The sequence below is a fragment of the Oncorhynchus masou genome, chromosome 14 (assembly GCF_036934945.1).
Source record: "Oncorhynchus masou masou isolate Uvic2021 chromosome 14, UVic_Omas_1.1, whole genome shotgun sequence".
NCBI lineage: Eukaryota > Metazoa > Chordata > Actinopteri > Salmoniformes > Salmonidae > Oncorhynchus > Oncorhynchus masou.
The window spans coordinates 38,954,863-38,982,362 of NC_088225.1; the positions used below are offsets into that span (position 1 = coordinate 38,954,863).

Below are 27,500 nucleotides of genomic sequence, written 5' to 3' on the forward strand. Positions count from 1 at the left end.
CTGTCTGTCTCTCTGTCTGTCTCTCTATGTCTGTCTGTCTCTCTCTGTCTCTCTATGTCTGTCTGTCTGTCTCTCTCTGTCTGTCTCTCTGTCTGTCCCCCTGTCTGTCCCCCTGTCTGTCTCTCTCTCTGTCTCTCTGTCTCTCTCTGTCTCTCTCTCTGTCTCTCTCTGTCTGTCTGTCTGTCTGTCTCTCTCTCGGTCTCTCTCTGTCTCTCTATGTCTGTCTGTCTGTCTGTCTGTCTCTGTCTGTCTGTCTCTCTGTCTCTCTGTATCTCTGTATCTCTCTCTCTGTCTCTCTCTCTCTGTATCTCTCTCTCTGTCTGTCTGTCTGTCTGTCTCTCTCTCTCTCTCGGTCTGTCTCTCTCTCTCTCTCGGTCTGTCTCTCTCTGTCTCTCTGTATCTCTCTATCTCTCCCTGTCTCTCTCTCTCCCTGTCTCTCTCTCTCCCTGTCTCTCTCTCTCCTCTCTCTCCCGTCTCTCTCTCCTGTCGCTCTCTCTCCTGTCGCTCTCTCTCCCTGTCGCTCTCTCTCTCTCCTCTCTCTCCTGTCTCTCTCTCTCCCTGTCTCTCTCTCCTGTCGCTCTCTCTCTCCCTGTCGCTCTCTCTCTCTCCCTGTCTCTCTCTCTCTCCCTGTCTCTCTCTCCTGTCTCACTCTCCTGCGCTCTCTCTCCTGTCTCTCTCTCTCTTCCTGTCTCTCTCTCTCCCTGTCTCTCTCTCCTGTTTCTCTCTTTCTCTCCTGTCAATTCAATTCAAGGGGCTTTATTGGCATGGGAAACGTGTTAACATTGCCAAAGCAAGTGAGGTAGATAATATATAAAGTGAAATAAACAATAAAAATGAACAGTCAACATTATACATACAGAAGTTTCAAAACACTAAGGACATTACAAATGTCATATTGTATGTATGTATGTATGTATGTATGTATGTATGTATGTATGTATGTATGTATGTATATACAGTGATGTAACAATGTACAAATGGTTAAAGTCTCCCGTCTCTCTTTCCTCCAGACCGTTCCTAGACATGGTGTACAGTGCTCTAGATTGTAGTGAAGACGATTACCATGCTCTGTTTGTGCTCTGTCTTCTCTACGCCGTGTCACACAGCAAAGGTAAGAGGAGCATCTACACCATCTGTTCTGTTCAACAATAGATGACTTAGCTCCGGTAGGTTAGCGCCAGTAGGTTAGCTCCGGTAGGTTAGCTCCGGTAGGTTTAGCACGTGTAGGTTAGCTCCGGTAGGTTAGCTCCGTTAGGTTTAGCACGTGTAGGTTAGCTCCGGTAGGTTAGCTCCGGTAGGTTTAGCACGTGTAGGTTAGCTCCGGTAGGTTTAGCACGTGTAGGTTAGCTCCGGTAGGTTTAGCACGTGTAGGTTAGCTCCGGTAGGTTAGCTCCGGTAGGTTAGCTCCGGTAGGTTAGCTCCTGTAAGTTAGCTCCGGTGGGTTAGCGCCGGTGGGTTAGCTCCGGTAGGTTAGCTCCGGTAGGTTAGCTCCTGTAAGTTAGCTCCGGTGGGTTAGCTCCGGTGGGTTAGCTCCGGTAGGTTAGCTCCGGTGGGTTAGCTCCGGTGGGTTAGCGCCGGTGGGTTAGCGCCGGTGGGTTAGCGCCGGTGGGTTAGCGCCGGTGGGTTAGCTCCGGTGGGTTAGCGCCGGTGGGTTAACTCCGGTAGGTTTAGCACGTGTAGGTTAGCTCCGGTGGGTTAACTCCGGTAGGTTTAGCACGTGTAGGTTAGCTCCGGTGGGTTAGCTCCGGTAGGTTTAGCACGTGTAGGTTAGCTCCGGTAGGTTAGCTCCAGTAGGTTTAGCACGTGTAGGTTAGCTCCGGTAGGTTAGCTCCAGTAGGTTTAGCACGTGTAGGTTAGCTCCGGTAGGTTAGCGCCGGTGGGTTAGCTCCGGTGGGTTATCGCGCTAACTCTAGTGGATCATAATGTTCTGTAGAGATGTTCCGTTAACAGACTAGTGGATCATGATGTTCTGTAGAGATGTTGAGTTCAGATAACAGACTAGTGGATCATAATGTTCTGTAGAGATATTCCGTTAATCGACGAGTGGATCATGATGTTCTGTAGAGATGTTCCGTTAACAGACTAGTGGATCATAATGTTCTGTAGAGATGTTCCGTTAACAGACTAGTGGATCATGATGTTCTGTAGAGATGTTGAGTTCAGATAACAGACTAGTGGATCATGATGTTCTCTAGAGATGTTCCGTTAACAGACTAGTGGATCATGATGTTCTGTAGAGATGTTCCGTTAACAGACTTGTGGATCATGATGTTCTGTAGAGATGTTGAGTTCAGATAACAGACTAGTGGATCATAATGTTCTGTAGAGATGTTCCGTTAACAGACTAGTGGATCATGATGTTCTGTAGAGATGTTCCGTTAACAGACTAGTGGAGCATGATGTTCTGTAGAGATGTTCCGTTAACAGACTAGTGGATCATGATGTTCCGTTAACAGACTAGTGGATCATGATGTTCCGTTAACAGACTAGTGGATCATGATGTTCCGTTAACAGACTAGTGGATCATGATGTTCTGTAGAGATGTTCCGTTAACAGACTAGTGGATCATGATGTTCCGTTAACAGACTAGTGGATCATGATGTTCCGTTAACAGACTAGTGGATCATGATGTTCTGTAGAGATGTTCCGTTAACAGATTAGTGGATCATGATGTTCTGTAGAGATGTTCCGTTAACAGACTAGTGGATCATGATGTTCTGTAGAGATGTTCCGTTAACAGACTAGTGGATCATGATGTTCTGTAGAGATGTTCTGTTAACAGACTAGTGGATCATGATGTTCTGTAGAGATGTTCTGTTAACAGACTAGTGGATCATGATGTTCTGTAGAGATGTTCTGTTAACAGACTAGTGGATCATGATGTTCCGTTAACAGACTAGTGGATCATGATGTTCCGTTAACAGACTAGTGGATCATGATGTTCCGTTAACAGACGAGTGGATCATAATATTCTGTAGAGATGTTCCGTTAACAGACTAGTGGATCATGATGTTCCGTTAACAGACTAGTGGATCATGATGTTCCGTTAACAGACTAGTGGATCTTGATGTTCCGTTAACAGACTAGTGGATCATGATGTTCTGTAGAGATGTTCCGTTAACAGACCAGTGGATCATGATGTTCCGTTAACAGACTAGTGGATCATGATGTTCCGTTAACAGACTAGTGGATCATGATGTTCTGTAGAGATGTTCCGTTAACAGACTAGTGGATGATGATGTTCCGTTAACAGACTAGTGGATCATGATGTTCCGTTAACAGACTAGTGGATCATGATGTTCTGTAGAGATGTTCCGTTACCAGACTAGTGGATCATGATGTTCCGTTAACAGACTAGTGGATCATGATGTTCCGTTAACAGACTAGTGGATCATGATGTTCTGTAGAGATGTTCCGTTAACAGACTAGTGGATCATGATGTTCTGTAGAGATGTTCCGTTAACAGACCAGTGGATCATGATGTTCTGTTAACAGACTAGTGGATCATGATGTTCCGTTAACAGACTAGTGGATCATGATGTTCCGTTAACGGACTAGTGGATCATGATGTTCTGTAGAGATGTTCCGTTAAGACTCGTGGATCATGATGTTCTGTAGAGATGTTCCGTTAACAGACTAGTGGATCATGATGTTCCGTTAACAGACTAGTGGATCATGATGTTCCGTTAACAGACTAGTGGATCATGATGTTCCGTTAACAGACTAGTGGATCATGATGTTCTGTAGAGATGTTCCGTTAACAGATTAGTGGATCATGATGTTCTGTAGAGATGTTCCGTTAACAGACTAGTGGATCATGATGTTCTGTAGAGATGTTCCGTTAACAGACTAGTGGATCATGATGTTCCGTTAACAGACTCGTGGATGATGATGTTCCGTTAACAGACTAGTGGATCATGATGTTCCGTTAACAGACTAGTGGATCATGATGTTCCGTTAACAGACTCGTGGATGATGATGTTCCGTTAACAGACTAGTGGATCATGATGTTCCGTTAACAGACTCGTGGATGATGATGTTCCGTTAAGACTAGTGGATCATGATGTTCCGTTAACAGACTCGTGGATCATGATGTTCTGTAGAGATGTTCTGTTAACAGACTAGTGGATCATGATGTTCCGTTAACAGACTAGTGGATCATGATGTTCCGTTAACAGACTAGTGGATCATGATGTTCTGTAGAGATGTTCCGTTAACAGACTAGTGGATCATGATGTTCTGTAGAGATGTTCCGTTAACAGACTAGTGGATCATGATGTTCCGTTAACAGACTAGTGGATCATGATGTTCTGTAGAGATGTTCCGTTAACAGACTAGTGGATCATGATGTTCCGTTAACAGACTAGTGGATCATGATGTTCCGTTAACAGACTAGTGGATCATGATGTTCTGTAGAGATGTTCCGTTAAGACTAGTGGATCATGATGTTCTGTAGAGATGTTCCGTTAACAGACTAGTGGATCATGATGTTCTGTAGAGATGTTCCGTTAACCGATAGCAGCTGTAACTCGTTCTAAATGCGTGTGTTTGTTCAGGTATCAACCGTGAGTTGTTGGAGAGGCTGCAGCTACCAGTCCCAGACCAGGAGAGGAGCTGCTACAGCCAGGTGTTGGTGGAGAGACTCATACGAGTGATGAACGTGGCCGCACAACCAGGTAACACACACACACTATCACACACACACATCACACACACACACACTATCACACATTATCACACACACTGTTACGAATCCCTTTTGGCCCGACAGTCTAGGGGGGATGGTAATGAGACTCGTAACATAACTCATGCAAATTATTATTGTGACAAAGGAAAAGTGTGAACGAAATAAGCACGACAACTGAAATCTACCGTCAAACTCTAGGTTTATTTATAAACACACGGTAATGGGGGGAGCAGGAAAAGGGGCTGAGCTGGACCCAAGGAAAGAAACAATAAGTATTCAAAAACACCCCTAAGCTAGACTAGCCTACTTTAACAACTAACTAACCAAAAATACAGTGGGTGGTCCGCCCAGTTCTAACTAGTGTATTTAACAAAGTTCACCTACGGGTAGTGTATGCCCATGGGCGACTTGTCTTGGTTTCCCCCTTTTCCCACCAGCAACAAAAACAAAAACACCATAACCAAAAACAATACTCACAGGTGATGACAAAGTGCTATGAGGTGCTTAAACAAAAGAGAGGTTAAGACACAAAGCGAGAGTGAAACACAGAGACCTACAGACATGGCATTTACAGAGAGATTGAGCTGAGCTGAGCTGGGCTCTAGAACAAACAAATGGGGTTTTTAAACCATGGGGAAGGAACTGTGATAGGTTTAGGAAATAGGAGGAGGTGTGTCTTCTGATTGATGATTGATTGTTGACTCATTGGGGAGTGATGATTTTCACCTGTGAGGGGAGAAGGAGAGAAAAGAAACACACACACAGGATACACACACACACAGGATAACTGTATCCGTAACACACACACACACACACATTATCACACACACACACACACACACACACACACACACACACACACACACACACACACACATTATCACACACACACACATTATCACACACACACACACATTATCTCACACACACACATTATCATACACACCACACACACGCACACATGATCACACACACACACACACGATCACACACACACACATGATCACACACACACACACACACGATCACACACACACACATTATCTCACACACACACATTATCACACACACACATGACCGCATGCACCCACAAACCACCTAACGTGTGTGTGTGTGTGTGTGTGTGTGTGTGTAGATGGTAAGGTACGTCTGGCTACTCTGGAGCTGAGCTGTCTGCTGTTGAAACGGTCCGTCCTCTCCTCTTCCTCCTCCTCTTCCTCCTCTCCTGCTCACTGCATCATCAAGGACGTACACCTGGCCTGTCTCGAGGTGAGTGTGTCAGTCCCTCCCCCTTTGGTCCTGACACCCAGCCCACCTCTCTCTGGTCCCCAGCCCTCCTCTCTCTCTCTGGTCCCCAGCCCTCCTCTCTCTCTCTCTGGTCCCCAGCCCTCCTCTCTCTCTCTCTGGTCCCCAGCCCTCCTCTCTCTCTCTCTGGTCCCCAGCCCTCCTCTCTCTCTCTGGTCCCCAGCCCTCCTCTCTCTCTCTGGTCCCCAGCCCTCCTCTCTCTCTCTCTGGTCCCCAGCCCTCCTCTCTCTCTCTCTGGTCCCCAGCCCTCCTCTCTCTCTCTCTGGTCCCCAGCCCTCCTCTCTCTCTCTGGTCCCCAGCCCTCCTCTCTCTCTCTCTGGTCCCCAGCCCTCCTCTCTCTCTCTCTGGTCCCCGGCCCTCCTCTCTCTCTCTCTGGTCCCCAGCCCTCCTCTCTCTCTGGTCCCCAGCCCCCTCCCCTCCTCTCTGGTCCCCAGCCCTCCTCTGGTCCCCAGCCCTCCTCTCTCCCTCTCTGGTCCCCAGCCCTCCTCTCTCTCTCTGGTCCCCAGCCCTCCTCTCTCTCTCTCTGGTCCCCAGCCCTCCTCTCTCTCTCTCTGGTCCCCAGCCCTCCTCTCTCCCTCTCTGGTCCCCAGCCCTCCTCTCTCCCTCTCTGGTCCCCAGCCCTCCTCTCTCTCTCTGGTCCCCAGCCCTCCTCTCTCTCTCTCTGGTCCCCAGTCTCCTCTCTCCCTCTCTGGTCCCCAGCCCTCCTCTCTCTCTCTCTGGTCCCCAGCCCTCCTCTCTCCCTCTCTGGTCCCCAGCCCTCCTCTCTCCCTCTGGTCCCCAGCCCTCCTCTCTCTCTCTCTGGTCCCCAGTCTCCTCTCTCCCTCTCTGGTCCCCAGCCCTCCTCTCTCTCTCTCTGGTCCCCCAGCCCTCCTCTCTCTCTCTCTGGTCCCCAGCCCTCCTCTCTATCTCTATGGTCCCCAGCCCTCCTCTCTCTCTCTCTGGTCCCCAGCCCTCCTCTCTCTCTCTCTCTGGTCCCCAGCCCTCCTCTCTCTCTCTCTCTGGTCCCCAGCCCTCCTCTCTCTCTCTCTGGTCCCCAGCCCTCCTCTCTCTCTCTCTCTGGTCCCCAGCCCTCCTCTCTCTCTCTCTCTGGTCCCCAGCCCTCCTCTCTCTCTCTCTCTGGTCCCCAGCCCTCCTCTCTCTCTCTCTGGTCCCCAGCCCTCCTCTCTCTCTCTCTGGTCCCCAGCCCTCCTCTCTCTCTCTGGTCCCCAGCCCTCCTCTCTCTCTCTCTGGTCCCCAGCCCTCCTCTCTCTCTCTGGTCCCCAGCCCTCCTCTCTCTCTCTCTGGTCCCCAGCCCTCCTCTCTCTCTCTCTGGTCCCCAGCCCTCCTCTCTCTCTCTGGTCCCCAGCCCTCCTCTCTCTCTCTGGTCCCCAGCCCTCCTCTCTCTCTCTGGTCCCCAGCCCTCCTCTCTCTCTCTGGTCCCCAGCCCTCCTCTCTCTCTCTGGTCCCCAGCCCTCCTCTCTCTCTCTCTGGTCCCCAGCCCTCCCTCTCTCTCTCTGGTCCCCAGCCCTCTTCTCTCTCTCTGGTCCCCAGCCCTCCTCTCTCTCTCTCTGGTCCCCAGCCCTCCTCTCTCTCTCTGGTTCCCAGCCCTCCTCTCTCTCTCTGGTCCCCAGCCCTCCTCTCTCTCTCTGGTCCCCAGCCCTCCTCTCTCTCTCTGGTCCCCAGCCCTCCTCTCTCTCTCTGGTCCCCACCCCTCCTCTCTCTCTCTCTGGTCCCTAGCCCTCCTCTCTCTCTCTCTCTGGTCCCCAGCCCTCCTCTCTCTCTCTCTGGTCCCCAGCCCTCCTCTCTCTCTCTGGTCCCCAGCCCTCCTCTCTCTCTCTGGTCCCCAGCCCTCCTCTCTCTCTCTCTGGTCCCCAGCCCTCCTCTCTCTCTCTGGTCCCCAGCCCTCCTCTCTCTCTCTCTCTCTGGTCCCCAGCCCTCCTCTCTCTCTCTCTGGTCCCCAGCCCTCCTCTCTCTCTCTGGTCCCCAGCCCTCCTCTCTCTCTCTGGTCCCCAGCCCTCCTCTCTGGTCCCCAGCCCTCCTCTCTCTCTCTCTCTGGTCCCCAGCCCTCCTCTCTCTCTGGTCCCCAGCCCTCCTCTCTCTCTCTCTCTGGTCCCCAGCCCTCCGCTCTCTCTCTCTCTGGTCCCCAGCCCTCCTCTCTCTCTCTCTGGTCCCCAGCCCTCCTCTCTCTCTCTGGTCCCCAGCCCTCCTCTCTCTCTCTCTGGTCCCCAGCCCTCCTCTCTCTCTCTCTGGTCCCCAGCCCTCCTCTCTCTCTCTGGTCCCCAGCCCTCCTCTCTCTCTCTGGTCCCCAGCCCTCCTCTCTCTCTCTGGTCCCCAGCCCTCCTCTCTCTCTCTCTGGTCCCCAGCCCTCCTCTCTCTCTCTGGTCCCCAGCCCTCCCTCTCTCTCTCTGGTCCCCAGCCCTCCGCTCTCTCTCTCTCTGGTCCCCAGCCCTCCTCTCTCTCTCTCTGGTCCCCAGCCCTCCTCTCTCTCTCTGGTCCCCAGCCCTCCTCTCTCTCTCTGGTCCCCGGCCCTCCTCTCTCTCTCTCTGGTCCCCGGCCCTCCTCTCTCTCTCTCTGGTCCCCAGCCCTCCTCTCTCTCTCTCTGGTCCCCAGCCCTCCTCTCTCTCTCTCTGGTCCCCAGCCCTCCTCTCTCTCTCTCTGGTCCCCAGCCCTCCTCTCTCTCTCTGGTCCCCGGCCCTCCTCTCTCTCTCTCTGGTCCCCAGCCCTCCTCTCTCTCTCTGGTCCCCAGCCCCTCCTCTCTCTCTCTCTCTGGTCCCCAGCCCTCCTCTCTCTCTCTCTGGTCCCCAGCCCTCCTCTCTCTCTCTCTGGTCCCCAGCCCTCCTCTCTCTCTCTGGTCCCCAGCCCTCCTCTCTCTGGTCCCCAGCCCTCCTCTCTCTCTCTCTGGTCCCCAGCCCTCCTCTCTCTCTCTCTGGTCCCCAGCCCTCCCCCCTCTCTCTGGTCCCCAGCCCTCCTCTCTCTGGTCCCCAGCCCTCCTCTCTCTCTCTGGTCCCCAGCCCTCCTCTCTCTCTCTGGTCCCCAGCCCTCCTCTCTCTCTCTGTATAACATTGTTTTCTTTGTATCACTCACCTTTCCCTCCTCCTCCTCCTCTTCTTCTTGTTAAATGAGTAATTTCATTCCAGTGTTTCCCTTTCTTGCATCACAATGGAATCTCTGGTTCTGTTCTCAAAATAAGATGTTTGTTTTAATCGGAATGAGAAACCTTTTAAAACCAGGAATGATTGTTCATAACAGAGGAGAGGCGTTGGTGTTTCCTTTACTCTGGCAGTTACCTGTATGTTTGCTCTTTGGTCTGTGTTGTTGAGGAGTGTGTTCAGTAGGTGTGATGTGTATTCTGTGTGTTTCAGGGAGCCAGAGAAGAGAGTCTGCATCTCCTACGGCGTTTCTATAAGGCAAGTGTTTTCCCTCTCTCATATTGAAGCATACAAATTACAATCTGAACAAATTCAGGAGATGGGGGTTACGAATCCTGACTCCCCCCCCCCACAAAAAAACTGTTGTTTTGCCAACCTTGTGAGGACATTGTGTTCCTGATAATGTAGAAAACACATGAACATGGTACTGCGCTTATACAAAACACGTGTTCCTCACACACTTTTTTTAGGAGGGTAGATCAGATTTAATATTGCAGATAGATGGGGTGGCAGGTAGCCTAGTGGTTAGAGCAGGTAGCCTAGTGATTAGAGACAGGTAGCCTAGTGGTTAGAGCAGGTAGCCTAGTGGTTAGAGCCAGGTAGCCTAGTGATTAGAGCAGGTAGCCTAGTGATTAGAGCAGGTAGCCTAGTGATTAGAGCAGGTAGCCTAGTGATTAGAGCAGGTAGCCTAGTGGTCAGAGCCAGGTAGTCTAGTGATTAGAGCAGGTAGCCTAGTGGTCAGAGCCAGGTAGCCTAGTGATTAGAGCAGGTAGTCTAGTGGTTAGAGCAGGTAGCCTAGTGGTTAGAGCCAGGTAGCCTAGTGGTTAGAGCAGGTAGTCTAGTGGTTAGAGCAGGTAGCCTAGGGGTTAGAGCAGGTAGTCTAGTGGTCAGCGCAGGTAGCCTAGTGGTTAGAGACAGGTAGCCTAGTGGTTAGAGACAGGTAGCCTAGTGGTTAGAGCAGGTAGCCTAGTGGTTAGAGGCAGGTAGTCTAGTGGTTAGAGCAGGTAGCCTAGTGGTTAGAGCAGGTAGTCTAGTGGTTAGAGCAGGTAGTCTAGTGGTCAGCGCAGGTAGCCTAGTGGTTAGAGACAGGTAGCCTAGTGGTTAGAGCCAGGTAGCCTAGTGGTTAGAGCAGGTAGCCTAGTGATTAGAGACAGGTAGCCTAGTGGTTAGAGCAGGTAGCCTAGTGGTTAGAGCCAGGTAGCCTGGTGATTAGAGCAGGTAGCCTAGTGATTAGAGCAGGTAGCCTAGTGGTCAGAGCCAGGTAGTCTAGTGATTAGAGCAGGTAGCCTAGTGGTCAGAGCCAGGTAGCCTAGTTATTAGAGCAGGTAGTCTAGTGGTTAGAGCAGGTAGCCTAGTGGTTAGAGCCAGGTGGTCTAGTGGTTAGAGCCAGGTAGCCTAGTGGTTAGAGCAGGTAGTCTAGTGGTTAGAGCAGGTAGCCTAGGGGTTAGAGCAGGTAGTCTAGTGGTCAGCGCAGGTAGCCTAGTGGTTAGAGACAGGTAGCCTAGTGGTTAGAGACAGGTAGCCTAGTGGTTAGAGCAGGTAGCCTAGTGGTTAGAGGCAGGTAGTCTAGTGGTTAGAGCAGGTAGCCTAGTGGTTAGAGCAGGTAGTCTAGTGGTTAGAGCAGGTAGTCTAGTGGTCAGCGCAGGTAGCCTAGTGGTTAGAGACAGGTAGCCTAGTGGTTAGAGCAGGTAGTCTAGTGGTTAGAGCCAGGTAGTCTAGTGGTTAGAGACAGGTAGCCTAGTGGTTAGAGACAGGTAGCCTAGTGGTTAGAGCAGGTAGTCTAGTGGTTAGAGCCAGGTAGTCTAGTGGTTAGAGCCAGGTAGCCTAGTGGTTAGAGCCAGGTAGCCTAGTGGTTAGAGACAGGTAGCCTAGTGGTTAGAGCAGGTAGTCTAGGGGTTAGAGCAGGTAGTCTAGTGGTTAGAGCAGGTAGTCTAGTGGTTAGAGCCAGGTAGCCTAGTGGTTAGAGCAGGTAGCCTAGTGGTTAGGGTCCTGTGTGGCTCAGTCGGTAGAGCATGGCGCTTGCAACGCCAAGCGTCGTGGGTTCGATTCCCGCTGGGACCACCCATATGTAAAAGTAGTGGCCCCAGCCGACTTGTAAGTCGCTTTGGACAAAAGCGTCTGCTAAATGGGATATATATATATATATATGGTTAGAGGCAGGTAGCCTAGTGGTAAGAGACAGGTAGCCTAGTGGTTAGAGCCAGGTAGTCTAGTGGTTAGAGCATGTAGCCTAGTGGTTAGAGCAGGTAGCCTAGGGGTTAGAGCAGGTAGTCTAGTGGTCAGCGCAGGTAGCCTAGTGGTTAGAGACAGGTAGCCTAGTGGTTAGAGCAGGTAGCCTAGTGGTTAGAGCAGGTAGTCTAGTGGTTAGAGCCAGGTAGTCTAGTGGTTAGAGCAGGTAGCCTAGTGGTTAGTGCAGGTAGCCTAGTGGTTAGAGGAGGTAGCCTAGTGTTTAGAGGGGCGGCAGGTAGCCTAGTGGTTAGAGCAGGTAGCCTAGTGGTTAGAGCAGGTAGTCTAGTGGTTAGAGACAGGTAGCCTAGTGGTTAGAGCAGGTAGCCTAGTGGTTAGAGGGGAGGCAGGTAGCCTAGTGGTTAGAGGGGTGGCAGGTAGCCTAGTGGTTAGAGCAGGTAGCCTAGTGGTTAGAGCAGGTAGCCTAGTGGTTAGAGCAGGTAGTCTAGTGGTTAGAGCCAGGTAGCCTATTGGTTAGAGCAGGTAGCCTAGTGGTTAGAGCAGGTAGCCTAGTGGTTAGAGGGGCGGCAGGTATCCTAGTGGTGAGAGGGGCGGCAGGTAGCCTAGTGGTGAGAGGGGTGGCAGGTAGCCTAGTGGTTAGAGGGGCGGCAGGTAGCCTAGTGGTGAGAGGGGCGGCAGGTAGCCTAGTGGTGAGAGGGGCGGCAGGTAGCCTAGTGGTTAGAGCTTTGGACTAGTAACCCTAAAGGTTGCTGGATTAAATCCCCGAGCTCACAAGGGAAGATAATCTGTCGTTCTGCTCCTGAACAGGCAGTTACCCCACTGTTCCTAGACCAGTTAACCCACTGTTCCTAGACCAGTTAATCCACTGTTCCTAGACCAGTTAACCCACTGTTCCTAGACCAGTTAATCCACTGTTCCTAGACCAGTTAATCCACTGTTCCTAGACCAGTTAACCCACTGTTCCTAGACCAGTTAACCCACTGTTCCTAGACCAGTTAACCCACTGTTCCTAGACCAGTTACCCCACTGTTCCTAGACCAGTTACCCCACTGTTCCTAGACCAGTTACCCCACTGTTCCCCGGTAGGCCGTCGTTCTGCTCCTGAACAAGGCAGTTACCCCACTGTTCCTAGACCAGTTAATCCACTGTTCCTAGACCAGTTAACCCACTGTTCCTAGACCAGTTAATCCACTGTTCCTAGACCAGTTAACCCACTGTTCCTAGACCAGTTAACCCACTGTTCCTAGACCAGTTAATCCACTGTTCCTAGACCAGTTAATCCACTGTTCCTAGACCAGTTAATCCACTGTTCCTAGACCAGTTAACCCACTGTTCCTAGACCAGTTAACCCACTGATCCTAGACCAGTTAACCCACTGTTCCTAGACCAGTTACCCCACTGTTCCTAGACCAGTTAATCCACTGTTCCTAGACCAGTTAATCCACTGTTCCTAGACCAGTTAACCCACTGTTCCTAGACCAGTTAACCCACTGTTCCTAGACCAGTTAACCCACTGTTCCTAGACCAGTTACCCCACTGTTCCTAGACCAGTTAATCCACTGTTCCTAGACCAGTTAACCCACTGTTCCTAGACCAGTTAATCCACTGTTCCTAGACCAGTTAATCCACTGTTCCTAGACCAGTTAACCCACTGTTCCTAGACCAGTTAACCCACTGTTCCTAGACCAGTTAACCCACTGTTCCTAGACCAGTTACCCCACTGTTCCTAGACCAGTTACCCCACTGTTCCCCGGTAGGCCGTCGTTCTGCTCCTGAACAAGGCAGTTACCCCACTGTTCCTAGACCAGTTACCCCACTGTTCCTAGACCAGTTAATCCACTGTTCCTAGACCAGTTAATCCACTGTTCCTAGACCAGTTAACCCACTGTTCCTAGACCAGTTACCCCACTGTTCCTAGACCAGTTACCCCACTGTTCCTAGACCAGTTACCCCACTGTTCCTAGACCAGTTAACCCACTGTTCCTAGACCAGTTAATCCACTGTTCCTAGACCAGTTAACCCACTGTTCCTAGACCAGTTACCCCACTGTTCCTAGACCAGTTAATCCACTGTTCCTAGACCAGTTAATCCACTGTTCCTAGACCAGTTAATCCACTGTTCCTAGACCAGTTAACCCACTGTTCCTAGACCAGTTACCCCACTGTTCCTAGACCAGTTACCCCACTGTTCCTAGACCAGTTAACCCACTGTTCCTAGACCAGTTAATCCACTGTTCCTAGACCAGTTACCCCACTGTTCCCTGGTAGGCCGTCGTCCTGCCCCTGAACAAGGCAGTTACCCCACTGCTCCCCGGTAGGCCGTCGTTCTGCTCCTGAACAAGGCAGTTAACCCACTGCTCCCCGGTAGGCTGTCTTTGTAAATAAGATTTTGTTCTTAACTGACTTGCCTAGTTAAATAAATAAATAAAGGTTAAATAAATGTAAAATAGATTGTGGCTTCATTGTAATTGTCTGTGTAAAGAAAATGTATAGAAGTTACTATACGAGAGACAAAATTCATAACTTCTGCAGCGCAACAGCAAAGTAATGTCGGAATTGTAAAACTAACCAATCTAGTCGCCATGTTTAAAGAGGAGTCTAGTCGCCATGTTTAAAGAGGAGTCTAGTCACCATGTTTAAAGAGGAGTCTAGTCGCCATGTTTAAAGAGGAGTCTAGTCGCCATGTTTAAAGAGGAGTCTAGTCGCCATGTTTAAAGAGGAGTCTAGTCGCCATGTTTAAAGAGGAGTCTAGTCACCATGTTTAAAGAGGAGTCTAGTCACCATGTTTCATATTATTTAAAGAGGAGTCTAGTCACCATGTTTAAAGAGGAGTCTAGTCGCCATGTTTAAAGAGGAGTCTAGTCGCCATGTTTAAAGAGGAGTCTAGTCGCCATGTTTAAAGAGGAGTCTAGTCGCCATGTTTAAAGAGGAGTCTAGTCGCCATGTTTAAAGAGGAGTCTAGTCGCCATGTTTAAAGAGGAGTCTAGTCGCCATGTTTAAAGAGGAGTCTAGTCGCCATGTTTAAAGAGGAGTCTAGTCACCATGTTTCATATTATTTAAAGAGGAGTCTAGTCACCATGTTTAAAGAGGAGTCTAGTCACCATGTTTAAAGAGGAGTCTCGTCACCATGTTTCATATTATTTAAAGAGGAGTCTAGTCACCATGTTTAAAGAGGAGTCTAGTCACCATGGTTCAGATGATTTAAAGAGGAGTCTCGTCACCATGTTTCATATTATTTAAAGAGGAGTCTAGTCACCATGTTTAAAGAGGAGTCTAGTCACCATGTTTCATATTATTTAAAGAGGAGTCTAGTCACCATGTTTCATATTATTTAAAGAGGAGTCTAGTCGCCATGTTTAAAGAGGAGTCTAGTCGCCATGTTTAAAGAGGAGTCTAGTCACCATGTTTAAAGAGGAGTCTAGTCGCCATGTTTAAAGAGGAGTCTAGTCACCATGTTTAAAGAGGAGTCTAGTCACCATGTTTAAAGAGGAGTCTAGTCACCATGTTTAAAGAGGAGTCTAGTCACCATGTTTCAGATTATTTAAAGAGGAGTCTAGTCACCATGTTTAAAGAGGAGTCTAGTCACCATGTTTCAGATTATTTAAAGAGGAGTCTAGTCACCATGGTTCAGATGATTTAAAGAGGAGTCTAGTCGCCATGGTTCATATTATTTAAAGAGGAGTCTAGTCACCATGTTTTGAAGATGCACTAGTGACATGATTCACTCTCCCTTTTAAGTTTCAACTAAATCTAACTCATTTTTTCTCTCTGTCTCTCTCTGTCTCTCTCTCTGTCTCTGTCTCTCTGTCTCTCTCTCTGTCTCTCTCTCTGTCTCTGTCTCTCTGTCTCTCTCTCTCTGTCTCTCTCTCTGTCTCTCTCTCTCTCTCTCTGTCTCTGTCTCTGTCTCTCTCTCTCTCTCTCTCTCTCTCTCTCAGGGGGAGGAGATCTTCCTGGACATGTTTGAAGATGAGTACAGGAGCATGACGGTTAGTCCACCTGTCTCAACCACACACACGTGATATATATGTTGTCTTTGTGTTGTTATGACGCATTTGTGTGAACGCACGTGTGCCTGTGCTGCCTGTATGTGCGTGTATCCGTACATACGTGTGTTTTCTTGTATGGCAAATAAGCCAGATGTTGTTGTGGGGGTGTGCTGATTCTGGAAGTGGGTTGTTCATTCAACTGGAAACATGAAGCTTCTTCAATACCAGCCCCTTGGTAATGAAGGTATATCCTTGGACTGCCTCGTATTTAAGTGGTCGTTGGTAGTATTGATATTTGACCGTCTCGGTAACAGCCCCTTGGTAATGAAGGTATATCCTTGTATTTAAGTGGTAGTTGGTGGTATTGATATTTGACCGTCTCGGTAACAGCCCCTTGGTAATGAAGGTATATCCTTGTATTTAAGTGGTAGTTGGTGGTATTGATATTTGACCGTCTCGGTAACAGCCCCTTGGTACTGAAGGTATATCCTTGTATTTAAGTGGTAGTTGGTGGTATTGATATTTGACCGTCTCGGTAACAGCCCCTTGGTAATGAAGGTATATATATATAAGGTATATGAAGGTATTGATAGTAACAGCCCCTTGGTAATGATGGTATATATATATATAAGGTATATGAAGGTATTGATAGTAACAGCCCCTTGGTAATGAAGGTATATATATATATAAGGTATATGAAGGTATTGATAGTAACAGCCCCTTGGTAATGAAGGTATATATATATATATAAGGTATATGAAGGTATTGATAGTAACAGCCCCTTGGTAATGAAGGTATATATATATATATATATATATAAGGTATATGAAGGTATTGATAGTAACAGCCCCTTGGTAATGAAGGTATATATATATATATATATAAGGTATATGAAGGTATTGATAGTAACAGCCCCTTGGTAATGAAGGTGTATATATATATATAAGGTATATGAAGGTATTAACAGTAACAGCCCCTTGGTAATGAAGGTATATATATATATAAGGTATATGAAGGTATTGATAGTAACAGCCCCTTGGTAATGAAGGTATATATATATAAGGTATATGAAGGTATTGATAGTAACAGCCCCTTGGTAATGAAGGTATATATATATATAAGGTATATGAAGGTATTGATAGTAACAGCCCCTTGGTAATGAAGGTATATATATATAAGGTATATGAAGGTATTGATAGTAACAGCCCCTTGGTAATGAAGGTATATATATATAAGGTATATGAAGGTATTGATAGTAACAGCCCCTTGGTAATGAAGGTATATATATATATAAGGTATATGAAGGTATTGATAGTAACAGCCCCTTGGTAATGAAGGTATATCCTTGTATTCATTCTCCTTTGACTCATTCCACATTTTGTGTTTCTTAAAGCCTGAATTCCAAAAATGAAATATAAATGTTTTTTTCTCATCTTACACACAATACCTCATAATGAGAAAGTGAAAACGTCTTTTTTTTTTTAGAAACGTTTGCAAATGTATTGAAAATGTCAAACAGAAATATATAATTTACATTTAGTTTTCACACCCCTGAGTCATTACTCTGTAGAAGTGCCTTGGTCAGTGATTACAGCTGTGAGTGTTTCTGGGTAATTCTCTAAGAACTGTGAGTGTTTCTGGGTAATTCTCTAAGAGCTGTGAGTGTTTCTGGGTAATTCTCTAAGAGCTGTGAGTGTTTCTGGGTAAGTCTCTAAGAGCTGTGAGTGTTTCTGGGTAATTCTCTAAGAACTGTGAGTGTTTCTGGGTAATTCTCTAAGAACTGTGAGTGTTTCTGGGTAATTCTCTAAGAGCTGTGATTGTTTCTGGGTAATTCTCTAAGAACTGTGAGTGTTTCTGGGTAATTCTCTAAGAACTGTGAGTGTTTCTGGGTAATTCTCTAAGAGCTGTGAGTGTTTCTGCGTAATTCTCTAAGAACTGTGAGTGTTTCTGGGTAATTCTCTAAGAGCTGTGAGTGTTTCTGGGTAATTCTCTAAGAGCTGTGAGTGTTTCTGGGTAATTCTCTAAGAGCTGTGAGTGTTTCTGGGTAATTCTCTAAGAGCTGTGAGTGTTTCTGGGTAATTCTCTAAGAGCTGTGAGTGTTTCTGGGTAATTCTCTAAGAGCTGTGAGTGTTTCTGGGTAATTCTCTAAGAGCTGTGAGTGTTTCTGGGTAATTCTCTAAGAGCTGTGAGTGTTTCTGGGTAATTCTCTAAGAGCTGTGAGTGTTTCTGGGTAATTCTCTAAGAGCTGTGAGTGTTTCTGGGTAATTCTCTAAGAGCTGTGAGTGTTTCTGGGTAATTCTCTAAGAGCTGTGAGTGTTTCTGGGTAATTCTCTAAGAGCTGTGAGTGTTTCTGGGTAATTCTCTAAGAACTGTGAATGTTTCTGGGTAAGTCTCTTAAAGAATGATTTATTATTATCTAAATGACTCAAGCTCTGTCAGATTGGTTGTTGATCCGTTGCTAGACAACCATTTCCAGGTCCCGCCGTACATTTACAAGTAGATTTAAGTCAGAACTTTAACTCAGCCAATCAGGAACATTCGCTGTCGTCTTGGTAATCAGCCCCAGTGTCAGTTTGGCCTTGGTGTTTTGGGTTGTTGTGCAGCTGAAAGGTGAATTAATTTCCCAGTGTCTGTTGAATAACAGACTAATCCATGCGAGTTATTATGTGATTTGTTAAAACGTCTTTGGACAACAGCCAGTGAAATTGCAGAGCGCCAAATTCAAAATTCAAAATCACTCATAATAAACATTCAAGTGTTTATTTATTTAACTAGGCAAGTCAGTTAAGAAGAAGAAATTCTTATTTTCAGTGGCGGCCTAGGAACAGTGTTCAGGGGCAGAACGACAGATGTTTAACCTTGTCAGCTCGGGGATTTGAACTTGATTTGAACTTCTTGTTAATCCAACCGCTGTGTCAGATTTCAAAAAGGCATTACGGCGAAACCATGGGATTATCTGAGAACAGCGCCCAGCAGAGAAATCATTACAAACACTAACCAGCCAAGTAGAAGAGTTACACAAGTCAGAAATAGCGATGAGAATTTATCACTTACCTTTGATGATCTTCATATGGTTGCACTCACAAGACTCCATGTTACACAATAAATGTTTGTTTTGTTCGATAAAGTCCCTCTTCATATCCAAAAACCTCAGTTTTTTTCATGGTGCGTTTTGTTCAGTAATCCATTGGCACAAAGCGCGATCACAGCAGGCTGACGAAAAATCAAATAAAAAGTACCATAAAAGTTCGTAGAAACATGTCAAACGATGTTTATAATCAATCCTCAGATTGTTTTCGTCATAAATAATCGATCATATTTCAACCGGACAAAAGCTTCGTCAATAGAAAAGGAGAAACAAGAAAGGCACGCTCCCAGTCACACGCTGTACCCATGTCTGGAAATCTCCACTGTCCTCTCATTGAAAGCTCTGTATCTCCCTCGGTTTTCAGAGTAGAAGCCTGAAACAATGCCTAACGACTGGCCACATGTAGAAGAAGCCACAGAGCCCGTGAACTAGGTCCTAAGTCTTTGTATGGTGGATAGGCTTTATATGGAAAAACAGGCATTTCAAGATAATAGCACTTCCTGGTTGGATTTTCCTCATGTTTTTGCCTGCCATTTCAGTTCTGTTGTTCTCACATACATTATTTTAACAGTTTTGGAAACTCTAGAGTGTTTTCTATCCAAATCTACCAACTATGCATATCCTAGCTTCTAGGCCTGAGTAGCAGGCAGGTTACTTTGGGCACCTCAGTCATCCAAACTTCCGAATACTGCCCCCTATCCCAATAAAGTTAAGCAAAGGTTTACTCAGAGTAACACCCTGAACGCGGAGTACCTGATAATGTATTTGATGGGTCTCCAGAGTAAGCCCCTGATAATGTATTTAATGTCTCTCCAGAGTAAGCCCCAGTAAGCCCCTGGTAATGTATTTAATGGGTCTCCAGAGTAAGCCCCTGATAATGTATTTAACGTGTATCTCCAGAGTAAGCCCCTGATAATGTATTTAATGTCTCTCCAGAATAAGCCCCTGATAATGTATTTAATGTCTCTCCAGAGTAAGCCCCTGATAATGTATTTAATGTCTCTCCAGAGTAAGCCCCAGTAAGCCCCTGATAATGTATTTAACGTGTATCTCCAGAGTAAGCCCCTGATAATGTATTTAACGTGTATCTCCAGAGTAAGCCCCTGATAATGTATTTAATGTCTCTCCAGAATAAGCCCCTGATAATGTATTTAATGTCTCTCCAGAGTAAGCCCCTGATAATGTATTTAATGTCTCTCCAGAGTAAGCCCCAGTAAGCCCCTGATAATGTATTTAATGTCTCTCCAGAGTAAGCCCCTGATAATGTATTTAATGTCTCTCCAGAGTAAGCCCCTGATAATGTATTTAATGTCTCTCCAGAGTCAGCCCCTGATAATGTATTTAATGTCTCTCCAGAGTAAGCCCCTGATAATGTATTTAATAAGCCCCTGATAATGTATTTAATGTCTCCCCAGAGTAAGCCCCTGATAATGTATTTAATGTCTCTCCAGAGTAAGCCCCTGATAATGTATTTAATGTCTCTCCAGAGTCAGCCCCTGATAATGTATTTAATGTCTCTCCAGAGTCAGCCCCTGATAATGTATTTAATAAGCCCCTGATAATGTATTTAATGTCTCCCCAGAGTCAGCCCCTGATAATGTATTTAATGTCTCTCCAGAGTAAGCCCCTGATAATGTATTTAATAAGCCCCTGATAATGTATTTAATGTCTCCCCAGAGTAAGCCCCTGATAATGTATTTAATGTCTCTCCAGAGTAAGCCCCTGATAATGTATTTAATGTCTCTCCAGAGTCAGCCCCTGATAATGTATTTAATAAGCCCCTGATAATGTATTTAATGTCTCCCCAGAGTAAGCCCCTGAACGTGGAGTACCTGATGATGGACGCGTCCGTTCTACTTCCCCCTACTGGTACTCCTCTGACTGGAATAGACTTCGTTAAGAGACTGCCCTGTGGAGGAGTAGAGAAGACCAGACGGGTAACACACACACACACTGAGACACACACACACTGAGACACACACACTGAGACACACCTACTGCCCTGTGGAGGAGTAGAGAAGACCAGACAGGTAACACACACACTGAGACACACACACTGAGACACACACACTGAGACACACACACATACACTGAGACACACACACACACACACACACACACATACACTGAGACACACACACACACACACACACACACACTGAGACACACACACTGAGACACACACACATACACTGAGACACACACACACACACACACACACTGAGAAACACACACACACTGAGACACACACACATACACTGAGACACACACACACACACACACACACACACTGAGACACACACACATATACCTACTGACCTGGGGAGGGATGTTCTGTACCACCTACTGACCTGGGGAGGGATGTTCTGTACCTACTGACCTGGGGAGGGATGTTCTGTACCTACTGACCTGGGGAGGGATGTTCTGTACCTACTGACCTGGGGAGGGATGTTCTGTACCTACTGACCTGGGGAGGGATGTTCTGTACCACCTACTGACCTGGGGAGGGATGTTCTGTACCACCTACTGACCTGGGGAGGGATGTTCTGTACCACCTACTGACCTGAGGAGGGATGTTCTGTACCACCTACTGACCTGGGGAGGGATGTTCTGTACCACCTACTGACCTGGGGAGGGATGTTCTGTACCTACTGACCTGGGGAGGGATGTTCTGTACCACCTACTGACCTGGGGAGGGATGTTCTGTACCACCTACTGACCTGGGGAGGGATGTTCTGTACCACCTACTGACCTGGGGAGGGATGTTCTGTACCACCTACTGACCTGGGGAGGGATGTTCTGTACCTACTGACCTGGGGAGGGATGTTCTGTACCTACTGACCTGGGGAGGGATGTTCTGTACCTACTGACCTGGGGAGGGATGTTCTGTACCACCTACTGACCTGGGGAGGGATGTTCTGTACCACCTACTGACCTGGGGAGGGATGTTCTGTACCTACTGACCTGGGAGGGATGTTCTGTACCACCTACTGACCTGGGGAGGGATGTTCTGTACCTACTGACCTGGGGAGGGATGTTCTGTACCACCTACTGACCTGGGGAGGGATGTTCTGTACCTACTGACCTGGGGAGGGATGTTCTGTACCACCTACTGACCTGGAGAGGGATGTTCTGTACCACCTACTGACCTGGGGAGGGATGTTCTGTACCTACTGACCTGGGGAGGGATGTTCTGTACCTACTGACCTGGGGAGGGATGTTCTGTACCTACTGACCTGGGGAGGGATGTTCTGTACCTACTGACCTGGGGAGGGATGTTCTGTACCTACTGACCTGGGGAGGGATGTTCTGTACCTACTGACCTGGGGAGGGATGTTCTGTACCACCTACTGACCTGGAGAGGGATGTTCTGTACCACCTACTGACCTGGGGAGGGATGTTCTGTACCTACTGACCTGGGGAGGGATGTTCTGTACCACCTACTGACCTGGGGAGGGATGTTCTGTACCTACTGACCTGGGGAGGGATGTTCTGTACCTACTGACCTGGGGAGGGATGTTCTGTACCACCTACTGACCTGGGGAGGGATGTTCTGTACCACCTACTGACCTGGGGAGGGATGTTCTGTACCACCTACTGACCTGGGGAGGGATGTTCTGTACCTACTGACCTGGGGAGGGATGTTCTGTACCACCTACTGACCTGGGGAGGGATGTTCTGTACCAAGTGAGACACACTGAACCAGCCACTCTGTGTGTCGTATGTTGGTGACCGATGTTGTTCTCCCTCTCCAGGCCATCCGTGTGTTCTTCATGCTGAGATCGTTATCTCTTCAGCTGCAGGGAGAACCAGAGACACAGCTTCCTCTCACTCGCTCTGAAGACCTCATCAAGACCGACGATGTTCTGGACCTAAGTAAGACTGTGTGTGTGTGTGTGTGTGTGTGTGTTAAGATCTGACCGACCATGCTCTTGACCTCATCAAGACTGACTGTGTTCTCGATCTCAAGACTGACTGTGTTCTCGATCTCAAGACTGACTGTGTTCTCGATCTCAAGACTGACTGTGTTCTCGATCTCAAGACTGACTGTGTTCTCGACCTCAAGACTGACTGTGTTCTCGATCTCAAGACTGACTGTGTTCGAGACCTCAAGACTGACTGTGTTCTCGATCTCAAGACTGACTGTGTTCTCGATCTCAAGACTGACTGTGTTCTCGACCTCAAGACTGACTGTGTTCTCGATCTCAAGACTGACTGTGTTCTCGATCTCAAGACTGACTGTGTTCTCGATCTCAAGACTGACTGTGTTCGAGACCTCAAGACTGACTGTGTTCTCGATCTCAAGACTGACTGTGTTCTCGATCTCAAGACTGACTGTGTTCGAGACCTCAAGACTGACTGTGTTCTCGATCTCAAGACTGACCGTGTTCTAGACCTCGTCAAGACTGACCGTGTTTTAGACCTCGTCAAAACTGACCGTGTTCTAGACCTCGTCAAGACCGACCGTGTTCTAGATCTCGCCAAGACTGACCGTGTTCTAGACCTCGTCAAGACCGACCGTGTTCTAGACCTCGTCAAGACCGACCGTGTTCAAGACCTCGTCAAGACTGACCGTATTCTAGACCTTGTCAAGACTGACCGTGTTCTAGACCTCATCAAGACCGACTGTGTTCTAGACCTCGTCAAGACTGACCGTGTTCTAGACCTCGTCAAGACTGACCGTGTTCTAGACCTCGTCAAGACTGACCGTGTTCTAGACCTCATCAAGACCTACTGGGTTCTAGATCTCAGTAAGTCTGTGTGAGTTTGTTACAGTAATATTCTTGGAACAGACAGAAGGGGTTCAGGCCCACAGTGGAAACCTCTGACTCAACTCTGATACACTTTTAGAGCAGAGTCATGTGAGTGTGTGTGTGCGTGTGTGTGTGTGAAATGAAATGAAACACTGATCACTTCCCTTCTGATACAGAGAGAGACCTGGGGAGTGAGTTGATTAAGTCTCTATCAGATAGAGACCTGGGGGGGGGTGATTAAGTCTCTATCTGATAGAGACCTGGGGGTGGTTGATTAAGTCTCTATCAGATAGAGACCTGGGGGAGCGATGAGACCTGTTGATTAAGTCTCTATCTGATAGAGACCTGGGGGAGGGATGGTTGATTAAGTCTCTATCAGATAGAGACCTGGGGGAGTGATGGTTGATTAAGTCTCTATCAGATAGAGACCTGGGGGGGGGGTTGATTAGGTCTCTATCTGATAGAGACCTGGGGGAGGGGGACCTGATTAAGTCTCTATCTGATAGAGACCTGGGGGGGTTGATTAAGTCTCTATCTGATAGAGACCTGGGGGGATGGTTGATTAAGTCTCTATCTGATAGAGACCTGGGGGAGAGGGGGGGGTTGATTAAGTCTCTATCTGATAGAGACCTGGGGGAGTTGATTAAGTCTCTATCTGATAGAGACCTGGGGGGTTGATTAAGTCTCTATCTGATAGAGACCTGGGGGGTTGATTAAGTCTCTATCTGATAGAGACCTGGGGGGATTGATTAAGTCTCTATCTGATAGAGACCTGGGGGTTGATTAAGTCTCTATCTGATAGAGACCTGGGGGAGCGATGGTTGATTAAGTCTCTATCAGATAGAGACCTGGGGGAGCGATGGTTGATTAAGTCTCTATCTGATAGAGACCTGGGGGGGGGGGGGGGTTGATTAAGTCTCTATCTGACAGAGACCTGGGGGGGTCTCTACCTGATTGATTAAGTCTCTATCTGACAGAGACCTGGGGGTTGATTAAGTCTCTATCTGATAGTAACGTTGATCTCATAGTTTTATTGACGAGGAAGGGAAAGTAGATGGCTAAGTATAAACAGTTGATGAATACTACTCATTATTATACTCTTATTAGCCTGTATGGTTGTGTTGTGGTCTCTCTGTAGATAACAGTGATCTGATAGCCTGTATGGTTGTGTTGTGGTCTCTCTCTGTAGATAACAGTGATCTGATAGCCTGTATGGTTGTGTTGTGGTCTCTCTCTGTAGATAACAGTGATCTGATAGCCTGTATGGTTGTGTTGTGGTCTCTCTGTAGATAACAGTGATCTGATAGCCTGTATGGTTGTGTTGTGGTCTCTCTGTAGATAACAGTGATCTGATAGCCTGTATGGTTGTGTTGTGGTCTCTCTCTGTAGATAACAGTGATCTGATAGCCTGTATGGTTGTGTTGTGGTCTCTCTGTAGATAACAGTGATCTGATAGCCTGTATGGTTGTGTTGTGGTCTCTCTCTCTGTAGATAACAGTGATCTGATAGCCTGTATGGTTGTGTTGTGGTCTCTCTGTAGATAACAGTGATCTGATAGCCTGTATGGTTGTGTTGTGGTCTCTCTCTCTGTAGATAACAGTGATCTGATAGCCTGTATGGTTGTGTTGTGGTCTCTCTGTAGATAACAGTGATCTGATAGCCTGTATGGTTGTGTTGTGGTCTCTCTCTGTAGATAACAGTGATCTGATAGCCTGTATGGTTGTGTTGTGGTCTCTCTCTGTAGATAACAGTGATCTGATAGCCTGTATGGTTGTGTTGTGGTCTCTCTCTCTGTAGATAACAGTGATCTGATAGCCTGTATGGTTGTGTTGTGGTCTCTCTCTCTGTAGATAACAGTGATCTGATAGCCTGTATGGTTGTGTTGTGGTCTCTCTCTCTGTAGATAACAGTGATCTGATAGCCTGTATGGTTGTGTTGTGGTCTCTCTGTAGATAACAGTGATCTGATAGCCTGTATGGTTGTGTTGTGGTCTCTCTCTGTAGATAACAGTGATCTGATAGCCTGTATGGTTGTGTTGTGGTCTCTCTGTAGATAACAGTGATCTGATAGCCTGTATGGTTGTGTTGTGGTCTCTCTCTCTGTAGATAACAGTGATCTGATAGCCTGTATGGTTGTGTTGTGGTCTCTCTGTAGATAACAGTGATCTGATAGCCTGTATGGTTGTGTTGTGGTCTCTCTCTGTAGATAACAGTGATCTGATAGCCTGTATGGTTGTGTTGTGGTCTCTCTCTGTAGATAACAGTGATCTGATAGCCTGTATGGTTGTGTTGTGGTCTCTCTGTAGATAACAGTGATCTGATAGCCTGTATGGTTGTGTTGTGGTCTCTCTGTAGATAACAGTGATCTGATAGCCTGTATGGTTGTGTTGTGGTCTCTCTCTCTGTAGATAACAGTGATCTGATAGCCTGTATGGTTGTGTTGTGGTCTCTCTGTAGATAACAGTGATCTGATAGCCTGTATGGTTGTGTTGTGGTCTCTCTCTCTGTAGATAACAGTGATCTGATAGCCTGTATGGTTGTGTTGTGGTCTCTCTCTCTGTAGATAACAGTGATCTGATAGCCTGTATGGTTGTGTTGTGGTCTCTCTGTAGATAACAGTGATCTGATAGCCTGTATGGTTGTGTTGTGGTCTCTCTGTAGATAACAGTGATCTGATAGCCTGTATGGTTGTGTTGTGGTCTCTCTCTGTAGATAACAGTGATCTGATAGCAGTGATCTGATAGCCTGTATGGTTGTGTTGTGGTCTCTCTCTGTAGATAACAGTGATCTGATAGCCTGTATGGTTGTGTTGTGGTCTCTCTCTGTAGATAACAGTGATCTGATAGCCTGTATGGTTGTGTTGTGGTCTCTCTCTCTGTAGATAACAGTGATCTGATAGCCTGTATGGTTGTGTTGTGGTCTCTCTCTCTGTAGATAACAGTGATCTGATAGCCTGTATGGTTGTGTTGTGGTCTCTCTGTAGATAACAGTGATCTGATAGCCTGTATGGTTGTGTTGTGGTCTCTCTCTCTGTAGATAACAGTGATCTGATAGCCTGTATGGTTGTGTTGTGGTCTCTCTCTGTAGATAACAGTGATCTGATAGCCTGTATGGTTGTGTTGTGGTCTCTCTCTCTGTAGATAACAGTGATCTGATAGCCTGTATGGTTGTGTTGTGGTCTCTCTGTAGATAACAGTGATCTGATAGCCTGTATGGTTGTGTTGTGGTCTCTCTGTAGATAACAGTGATCTGATAGCCTGTATGGTTGTGTTGTGGTCTCTCTCTGATCTGATAGCCTGTAGATAACAGTGATCTGATAGCCTGTATGGTTGTGTTGTGGTCTCTCTCTCTGTAGATAACAGTGATCTGATAGCCTGTATGGTTGTGTTGTGGTCTCTCTGTAGATAACAGTGATCTGATAGCCTGTATGGTTGTGTTGTGGTCTCTCTGTAGATAACAGTGATCTGATAGCCTGTATGGTTGTGTTGTGGTCTCTCTGTAGATAACAGTGATCTGATAGCCTGTATGGTTGTGTTGTGGTCTCTCTGTAGATAACAGTGATCTGATAGCCTGTATGGTTGTGTTGTGGTCTCTCTGTAGATAACAGTGATCTGATAGCCTGTATGGTTGTGTTGTGGTCTCTCTGTAGATAACAGTGATCTGATAGCCTGTATGGTTGTGTTGTGGTCTCTCTGTAGATAACAGTGATCTGATAGCCTGTATGGTTGTGTTGTGGTCTCTCTCTCTGTAGATAACAGTGATCTGATAGCCTGTATGGTTGTGTTGTGGTCTCTCTCTCTGTAGATAACAGTGATCTGATAGCCTGTATGGTTGTGTTGTGGTCTCTCTCTGTAGATAACAGTGATCTGATAGCCTGTATGGTTGTGTTGTGGTCTCTCTCTGTAGATAACAGTGATCTGATAGCCTGTATGGTTGTGTTGTGGTCTCTCTCTCTGTAGATAACAGTGATCTGATAGCCTGTATGGTTGTGTTGTGGTCTCTCTCTGTAGATAACAGTGATCTGATAGCCTGTATGGTTGTGTTGTGGTCTCTCTGTAGATAACAGTGATCTGATAGCCTGTATGGTTGTGTTGTGGTCTCTCTGTAGATAACAGTGATCTGATAGCCTGTATGGTTGTGTTGTGGTCTCTCTGTAGATAACAGTGATCTGATAGCCTGTATGGTTGTGTTGTGGTCTCTCTCTCTGTAGATAACAGTGATCTGATAGCCTGTATGGTTGTGTTGTGGTCTCTCTGTAGATAACAGTGATCTGATAGCCTGTATGGTTGTGTTGTGGTCTCTCTCTCTGTAGATAACAGTGATCTGATAGCCTCTATGGTTGTGTTGTGGTCTCTCTGTAGATAACA

General features: G+C 47.2%; 1 protein-coding gene across 1 annotated transcript in view; it reads left to right on the forward strand.

The window, feature by feature from the left end:
• Positions 1-27,500, forward strand: part of LOC135554822 (protein CLEC16A-like) — a 102,581-nt gene that overhangs the window by 61,139 nt on the left and 13,942 nt on the right. The window contains 7 exon segments of the mRNA XM_064987271.1: positions 1,011-1,111; positions 4,557-4,676; positions 5,823-5,956; positions 9,334-9,378; positions 15,242-15,292; positions 20,189-20,317; positions 22,136-22,256. Of these exon segments, the coding sequence (XP_064843343.1) occupies positions 1,011-1,111; positions 4,557-4,676; positions 5,823-5,956; positions 9,334-9,378; positions 15,242-15,292; positions 20,189-20,317; positions 22,136-22,256 (701 nt within the window).